The sequence below is a fragment of the Camarhynchus parvulus genome, chromosome 2 (assembly GCF_901933205.1).
Source record: "Camarhynchus parvulus chromosome 2, STF_HiC, whole genome shotgun sequence".
In the NCBI taxonomy this organism is placed as follows: Eukaryota; Metazoa; Chordata; class Aves; order Passeriformes; family Thraupidae; genus Camarhynchus; species Camarhynchus parvulus.
In genome coordinates this window covers 132,172,633-132,182,071 of record NC_044572.1, presented here as the reverse complement: position 1 = coordinate 132,182,071, position 9,439 = coordinate 132,172,633, and the positions used below count along the sequence as shown (strand labels likewise).

Here is a 9,439-nt window from a genome sequence, read left to right as displayed (position 1 = left end):
CTTCAGACCAAAACCTCCAATTTTGCTCACAGTGCCCAGGAGCCTGGCCATCTTACAATAGCTTTTAATTTAAAAATTCTTGTTGATTTCAACCTTTCTCCCTTAACAGACTTGCATTTATTTACAACTTGTTTTAGACCACATGGAGTGAAAGAACAGTTTTCAAATCTGGCAAAAGAAGTGCTGTGTTCCCAGTTCAAAAAGGACTGATTTAGCCTTTGCTCATCCACTTGGACTCCCCTCTGGTTCTGCCTCCCCACATGCCAAGGTGGCCAGGCTGCATCTGTAAGCAGGGACAGGCCATGTCCTAAAGCCCTGGCCTGTGCCACACTCACTGTGCCATCTCTGGCATGGCCCCTGCCATGGTTTTAACCCACAGGAGAGAGGACTCTCCCAGGAAATGCTCTATGGTGGCATTGGCGAGCCCTTGCTCCCAGAAATCTGGGAGAGGGAGAGGAAAACTTATTTGGGGCAGGGAAGGAGCAAGAGGAAAGGAAGAGAGTTCAGGTGTATGGATGCAAAGATCACAATTCTGCTGGGTCTCCAGGCCTGCAAAATGGAGCTGGCATGCTTCAGTGAGCAGTGCAGATGTGACCTACTGAACAGGGGCCAGAGGCTGAAGGGAGGCAGGGATGCCAGGATAAGGCTGTTGTAGGGCTCCAGCAGCCAGCTGACACTTTGCTGTCTGCAAATGGAGCTCCAGTAGCTGTTTGAGAGCAGGAGTATGACCAAACCTCATGCTGTGACCTCTCATTGAGGCCAAGGTCAGCCATGGTGTTAGTCTGATGGGCTGAGGTTTGCATGAGAGGATAGAGAAGCTTCAGTGGGTCCATTTTTCCTCTTCCCCACATTTTTGCTTTCACTATGTTCAATTTCATTGTAATTTGGTTCTCAGTAAGGAGATTTTTCCCAGGTGTTTTCTGGGAGCAAAAAGTACTGAAGGGAATAAGGACCTGATATTCTTCTATGTCTTATCCATAATGACATCCTCATTTTAGGACCTATTTGCATTACCTACCCTGGAAGCTGAACTGCCTTACACCTCATAGGCAGCTGATAGTGAAAACTGTTCAAAATGGCTTTCCAGAAGATCCTAAATACGAGTTACCATGGAGGTTCTCTTGTCTCTTTTCACTGAGTGCAATTAAATAGACTATTAATTTTGGCCCTCTGAGTTTCACCTAAATTAGATGTCTGAACACAGCCTGAGTATCCATCTTGGACTGTAACTGTGGCTTGACCCAGCTGTCACAACTAAGTTTATAACCTAACACTGCTTAGGAAAGCAAAGCTGCTGAGGGTGTAAAAAAACTGTGTTCTGAATCTGTTGCCTAAGGCACCTGCTCATATTTTAAGTATCAGATATGCATGAGATGTGAAAAAATCACAAGGAAGCATCTTGGTTCTGGATACTTCTTAAAGAAAACAAGGAAATAAAAACTGTGCCTAAACAGCTAAAGAAAACAGTATAAAAATATGTTCTTAGTTAAACATGTATAATTAAAGAAACTAGTCCTACAGCTGCACTGATACTGTGATTTTTACTGATACCATGCTAATTGAAAACAAAAAATCCTGGGTTAGAAATGAGAAGAATTCACAGCAATCCAAAATGAGGATTCTTATGTTAATTTTTCTTAGTTTTTCATCTTAATGAAACTTTCAGAACTGGAACTGTGCCAGCATTGTTTTGTTTAAGAGTCTTTAAGGTGCTGACAGGAATATGTCACCTCTGTATGAATGGGGATTCAACATTTCTTTGTCTATCACCTGACTCGTGTTTAGGGGACAACTTAGAAATGCAGTTGCACTTTAAGTGATTTAAGTGGCCTTTTTCCCTTCATGTTACCCAAATGCTTCTTGGCTCACTCTGAGATCCACCCTTCTTAGCTCTCACTTTATTTCAATGGCCAAAGTGCATGAGGATATATAAGAAATGTCAATTCTCCAAGTTGTATTTTTGCTAGTGAAGAAGTTGTCTGTTGGTGAAGTGCCATCCTACCCTAGGGCTGTTCCTAGAGAGCCAGAGCTGCTGGATTCCAGACTGTTGAGCCAAAACAGTGTTTGTACAGCCAAAACACAGTGAAGGACAGGACTCATTTGTTCGTGCATAAGGTTGTGTAGCTGTGTGCACTGACACCTCAGGCATGTGGCAGATGGTAACTAAGGTGTCTGGAGGGCCAGGTTAGCAGATCTGAGAGTAAGTAGTTCTGCAGTACAAATTCCAAAACACAGAATCACAGCTCAGAATTTGGTACAGAATCAGAACATAGGCTGAGAAACTGTTAGATAAAGAAAATCTTTGTGTCATTTCTGGTGTGTGGGAGACTGTAAGAAGAAATTCAAAAGTCCTCAAGCTTCTTAACTGAGTTTCTTCCCAAGCAGCAGAACTCCCAGTGTGCTTGTCCCTGAGAGATGGTGCCTGATATAAATGACTCTTCCTCATCTTCAGGGATCTGTTTTGCCAGTATTCAGGAATGTTGCAGCAAAAATGCTAATAAACAAGAAACAAAAGGGGGGGGGATCAGAATAGATATCAATAAAGTATCTGCCACTTTGATAATTTCACATTACTATTGAATGCCTCAATATTATCTAAATCTCTTTTAATTCTCATCAAGGGGATAATAATTTTGGCTGCTATTGGCATTCAAACTAGGCTAACATGCACTGGCAAAGGTAGTACTGGCCCTTTTCTTCATGTGCCAGTTGCACTCTCAGCATAGCAGGACCTACTGGTTGAGTTTTTGCCTATCAAGTTTTGGTGTTTTGGTTTGTTTTCATTTCAGTGAATGGTGTCACCTTAATATAAATATCATCTTTAAAATTCCTTTACCAAAACTGTAGCTAGACAGAAGGACTTTGACTAATAACTCCTACATGAGCCCTAACAGCTGTCCAAAGAAATCATGGAATATCTTGAGTTGGAGGGGATCCATAAGGAGCATCAAGTCCAACTCCCTGCTTCTCACAGGACTACCTAAGCCAGGTGACTAAGAGCATCCTCCAGACACTCCTTGAACTCATGACTGCTTCCCTGGAGATCCTGTTCCAGTGAATGACCACCCTTTTGTTGAAAAGCCTTTCCCTAATATTCAATCTGAACTTAGACCAAAGCAGCTCCATTCCATTTCCCCATGTCCTATCACTGCTCCCCAAAGAGGAGATCAGCAACTCCCCCTCCACTGGCCCCCAGGAGGAAGCTTTAGACTGTGGTCGAGTCACTCCTTAGCCTTCTCCAAGCTGAGAAAGCCAAGTGACTTCAGCCACTGCTCGTGAGTCTTGTGCTTGAAACACTACCAGTGCCAAACCGGCTCCCACCTCAGTAAGGTATCCTAAACCTCCATGTCTATAAAATGATGCTATCCAGCACCACTCACCTATTCCATCTTCATGCCAACATCACTTCCATTGTATCTACATTTTGGATAGCACTTAATAAACTGTTCTTGGTTACAGGAATAGTCTGAGCAGGCAAGCATTTATGACAAACTTTTCCTTAGTCCCATGCCCTGCACCCTCTGCAGATCTAGGATGCTGTTTATTTTCCATGTGACCTCATGGCATATTTTAGGGCATCAGTGCTCTGTGGTTTAATTAGCATGGCTGCTTCTCTTTCTCCCTGGGGCTGGGCTGAGGAGTGACCTGACACGACAGTGTGTCAGATCTGGGAAATTGTTTCGCACCCATTTCCTCCTTCATCAGTTATTGGCTGCCTGCTGCCCTCAGTCCTGATAACCATACAGGCAGTTCAGATAGGTCTTGCTTCTGAAGAACTATGGAATCCTCATTCTTATTTCTGGCTACTATGCCTGGATCTGCTTCTCCTAAGCACAGCTGCTGTGAAGGTAGAAATTCAACACAAGCCAGTCATCACTTTCTGCCTCTGTGGCCAATGGGGAGAGAAGGAGAGAATCTGATGTCCCCAGCATGACTCATCCCATCCTAAACAAGACATCAAAAATAGGCAGGTATTAAGCAAATAATGCCAGAAGTTAATTTATCTTTGGTATTTGTAGCAGATAGTTGTATTTTTTTCCTTGCCAGCTAAGCTAGGTTCCATAAACCTGTCCTTTGAAGGTGAACCATTCTTTGCTGGACACGTGTATCTTTCTTGCATTGCTGCTTGCTCTTGGTGAAGCATTGCTGTAAATACTTACCAAGGAAGGGACAGAGAGGATAGTCACACCTGGAAGCTGATTGTGATATCTACAGCTGTGGTGTCTGCTCTTTGCTGCTTGGGTATCAGAGAGGTGAGAATCACACAAAAATGTGCCAAGGGAAGAAGTACAAACTGTAAGTCTAGACTTCCACATAGCATTATCTAACTTTGTGAGGAAGCTATGAAATTTATTGCTTTGTTATCTTTTATGCCATATTAAACCTCTATATAAAAAACGATAACATTTTATGTATTATACAGTTGTGAACAGATATTTGATATTAGTGGGAAACTGCAAGAATGCAATGCTGCGCTGGTTAGGAGGCACTGGCCCCATGCTCACTCTCAGCATGGTGCCTGATATACTACTGCTATGCCATCATGTTACTTAAACCTTCTAAAACTGAAGTAAAGGCATAGAAGCAGAAAAGCCTCACAGTTAGGGCACCATGGTGTTTTACTGCATTTTTTATTGGCACAAACTCTTCTCAGCATAACCAGATGAATCAGCCATCTGAGCCAATGTTAAGTAGTCATGAGTAAGATGGTACTGTTAATATTAAAATGATCTAGTTTTGTTTTGAAATTAAGTGGACATAGTCAAGAAGAAATTGAGAGGGGAAACAGCAATCAATCTTGAAAAATTGTCTCAGAGAATAGGACCCTTTAGAAAAGTGTATGTTGTAGCTTTCTTGGTCTGTACAAAGGGCCTTTTCAAGGATTTGCTGAGTGTAATGGAGTACATTTCTAACAAGTGCCAAAGACAGACACAGTCTCATGCTCAGCTGTGGGAGGAGGTGTTTTGCTGCCACCCCACCACAGGGCTGAAAGTGATGTGCTCCAGTGCATGGGGCAGCCTCACCTGCTCCCATAGTCCAGTTCCCACCCAGAGATTTGCCTGACACGCTTGCAACAGCAATGTCAGCATCAGCAGAAGAGGGACCTGCTGGGGTATTAGTGGTTTAACACACCAGAAACCTGAGTCTGTTTCTCCAGCATCCCACTTGCAGATGCAATGCAACAAATGGAGTTTCTATCTTCACAGTTCCCACAACTGCTCTCAGCCCAAAATATATTTGCTTGCTTTTTTGGAGGTTTTGTCTCATGACAGTACTGCAGCGCTTTTCTTTCACCTCATGTCTGGAAATAAATACACACACTTTGCTGTGCAAGCTGCCAGCCAGCCTCTCACTCTTCAGTAAATTTCCAAGTCATAAGCGCTCAAGTTTTGCCCAGTCACCACTGCCTGTGCTGATGCTGCCTCTGAAGGGTCAGGTAGAGATAAATCCTCTACTCTCCCATCTCCACCCATCCCTCTCATTGCTGCATAGGTGTTGGACCCTTGCTCCCTTCTGCAGTGGCTGCGTGAGCACTTGCAGGCACCACTGTCAGGTGGGCATTCTGTCCTCATTTGTACCCTACTCATGAAGAAAAAAGGCAGCTAACATTAGGTGGTATCTAGGGGTAGGATGGAAGTCTAACTGGATGGTGCAGCCACTCCACAGCAGCTGAGGGGACCTCCTCATGGTCTCAGCACATTTGGTGCGCTGGTTATATCAGAGCTGGAGCCTGTCCTGGCAGCCAGAGCCGGCAGCTTGGAGCCAGCTCCATCCTGGGAGATGTGCACTGGGCACGCGGCAGCCCGAGGGTGGCCAGAGCACAGAGCCCAGGGCTGGCTGGTGACAGGCACAACTGGCTCCCACTGCTCCTGAGCCTGGCAGTGACAGTGGCACCTTGACACTGCATTTCACCTGCAGTCCTGTGGGAGAAGAAAAGCACAGTGTTCTCCAGCTGCTCTCCAGCTGCATGAGCTGCTTGCACCAGCTCCACCGAAGGGCGTGGAAGGATGCTGCTGACCACCTTAGAGAAAAGCAACAAAATTCTGCACACAAATTCTGTAAAGAAAATGTTTTATTTAAAGTGTTAAATACCATCACCAGAATGAGTTTGATTTACATTAGTTGGTGTTCATTACAGGCCTAATCTGCCCTTTTTTTCCCCCAACTGTAATTCCTTTTAACTTTTTAAAACGTACTATTTACAAGACAGCAGTGATCACTGGAATAGTACTATTTACATGACTAAACCATAAGTAGAATTGCAGACGTGTGAAAATTAAAAAAAATACATTAATTTTTTTAAAATAAATACTGCATAATGACAATTATGTACAAACCTTCCATGCGTCATGTCTTTAATTTTAAAATTTGAAATAATTTATAGAGGACTATGCATACAAGAATGTGTGAGCACATCTCACAGTGTCAGGAAAATGGTTATGTATTTCTGTTTAATATCCTAGGGGATATTGTAGACTGCATGTTAGTAGTATTTATTTGCTGCTGGTAGACAGGTGTCTAAATTATTTCAATAAATATAATTTTACCAGTCTGTCTATTAACTTAACAATAATCCATGATATAAACTCTGCAGACAAGACACAATCTCATTTTCTATGATATTGCACAAAGTAAAAGGCATTATAAGTGATACTGTTATTACTTTTTCCCTCTTACGAGGCGTGTACAATTAATGGGAAACTTCAACAGATTTTCAAATAAAATCAGAATAATTCTGTGTGGCCATAAAGGTAAATGTAGCATACTTTAAAAATTATTGCAAGATTTCAATATTAAACCTTAAGTACGTATTAAAGGCATACAAAGACCCAGGAAAAAGAAAAAAAGGATATTTTGTTATTAAACGTTAGCCAGTTACATTCCCTTTAAATAACGAAACTTAATGAGAAGCTTGAACTTGCAGCACCACCCAATGGTAGTTACTGTCTGCTACAAAACCCAGGGCTCTGAAGATCCATTAACTGCAGCCAGGTTCTGGAAATGGCGTCAAATAGCTGACAGAGTGGTACTGAGAAGCTTTCTTTAAGGCTATTTTACCAACCAAAGACTGATACTTTCCAGGCTGATGTTATCTAATTATGTCTTTTGCAATGCAAATGTAATTTATGAAAATTGAACTTTACAGCAGAAGAACTGTATGGATTTGTAACCTTTGTTGCTTCTGTTATTTCAAAAATGTAGCAATCAATTTGGTTTAGTGCAAATAAAAGTGCTTAAATTTGTTTCCTAAAAATCAATCAGGTACTTAATTTTTCCTCTTTCCAAAAACCTTCAAGAAATAATAGTTCAGTCTTTGAATGAAAGATGCTGGTGCTGAACACAAATTTATTGAAGACATCTTACAATGGCCACATGATTCCAGTATTTTGCTGTAGAATTCAATTTGAAGGTGAGAAAAAATGAAAATAAGTTACCATGCACTGTACAATAAATTGCAAAAGTTCAAATATCTTCTTTATCAAATACATGCTGAATTACATTAATGTACTCCCAAGCCATGTTGCAAAATCCTTTTCAACATGCTTGAAAAAAAGTAAGCTCTTAAACAATATTTTTCTCAAATAATTCAGAACTGCAGAACAATCTGCAACCCTGAACCAAATATGGGGCATAAGACAGTAATAAGTCAAAAGGTAGCCATTTTAGAATATGCTGATCATCCTGGGAGGTAGAGGGGGAAAAGAGCAAAAGGAAGAAGGGAGACTGGGAGGAGAGATAGAGAAAGGAGGTAAAAGAAGTGTACAATTTGCACATTATGTTGAACTTTACAAGGCTTGTACCTTTTACATTTAAATAAATTTAATATATTACACTTATTTCTTGTCACATAAACAGAATTTTAAATATTTGCTAGAAATTATTTTTTTATTTTTTAATATAAGTCTGCAAAAACACAGACCATGACTGGTTTAAAGAATGATAAACGTGGTGTGTCTTTGTATCACCCTGTTGCATTCTCTTCCCTTTAAAACCATGCACTAGTGAAATTTATCTTTAAAAATAATATAAACTGTTGAAAATGGCTGATTTATTTTTTTTTTTTTTTTGCAAGTTGCAGCCCCAAGAAAATAATTTAAGTGTTCAGCTAAATCTGTGTCCATGCAAAAAAGTTTCTTAATTTCATACAGTACAGTATATCCACAGAACTTTATTTTTCAGAGAGTCCATCATGTCTGGGGTTTCACCGTGTGAACAGCTGGAGGTATGAAGCCCACCACTTTAAGTCTTGAACCTTTTCAATATGAAGAGTTTTCAGATCTCAAGCAACTGCTGCAAGTACCAGTTGACTTTTCCATCCAGTCTAAGGATGATCCTTAGATTCTTCTTTTCTTCCAATGTCTGCTAATCCACTGACTTGTAATGTGGCTCCATGGGAGGGTAACTCCATTTCTGTGGCATAACCAAACTTTAGGAGGGGAGGGCAGATAAATAAAGAAAAGGGAGCAACAAAACAGATATGCCATTGAAAAGGACTTTTGTTGCATGAAACAGATTGATTTTTTTTAGTTTAGTCCATGGCTTCAGATTGGACCAAAACTGAGTCCCTGAACTCCAAACCTATCAGTTCTTCATGATTTCAGTCCATCACCTGAGGGCCTTCTGTAGGGCACAATGTGTGCAACTTCCTTGAGAACACAGGATCGCGTTGCAGCCCTAGAAACAGGCTCAGAAGACACAACATTAAGCATGCAGTGTTACCAGGGTTTGCGACCTGTAATTTTATTTTTTTGTAACGCTGGTTGCTATGACAACAGTTTCACAGCTGCTATGAGCGAGCATACGAAGGTCCTGTTGAACTTTCAAGAGATGATTGGGAAGCTCTTCTAGTGAGAGGAGCTAAGGTTGGGTCTACTAGGGAAGAAGGAGGGAAAAGTTTGAACCACCCAATCACCATGTTGGACAGGTCCAGTTCATCTAAAAGTATCTGTGCCACTCCCATAAAGGATTTGTGATCCATACGTCCATAGTCTCCCCAAACAATTATCTGTTAGGTAAAGAAACACAAGAAAATAGAAAAAATTTAGCAAAAACGTCAAAAGCTTTAATCTATTTGCCAAAAATCTCTGCTTATTTAATTACAGTAAGGAATGAAATATCAAGTGCTGACATAGTTTAGTTCTGTGCATCCTAATCATGATGCAGTGACAGAAATAATCTGGGTACGAACAACAGTTATCCACAATACCAGGGAAAGCCCAGCAAGAGGAGCCCATACATACAGCAGAAGCATAATCTATAATTCACTTTTGCTCCCTTCTACTTGCATACTCAGTTTCTACTTGCAAAAATAGCTACTACTGTTGTGTTTATCCGCTCAGCAAGTATATAAAATATGAGCATTTATTGCCAAATGAAACCTGAAAGAAGTTCAAAACTCATTCAGTGAAAACTGTACAGGTGACATTTTCAGGTTCAG

At 41.0% G+C, this 9,439-nt stretch overlaps 1 protein-coding gene across 11 annotated transcripts in view; it reads right to left on the bottom strand.

The window, feature by feature from the left end:
* Positions 1-6,055: 6,055 nt before the first annotated feature.
* The window catches only part of RIMS2 (regulating synaptic membrane exocytosis 2), a 445,769-nt gene continuing 442,385 nt past the window's right edge, over positions 6,056-9,439 (bottom strand). For all 11 annotated transcript variants that reach the window (XM_030967156.1, XM_030967184.1, XM_030967175.1 and 8 more), the window contains one exon: positions 6,056-9,007. In XM_030967156.1, coding sequence (XP_030823016.1) covers positions 8,789-9,007 — 219 coding nt within the window. In that variant the 3' untranslated portion in view covers positions 6,056-8,788. The remainder of the gene's footprint in view (positions 9,008-9,439) is intronic.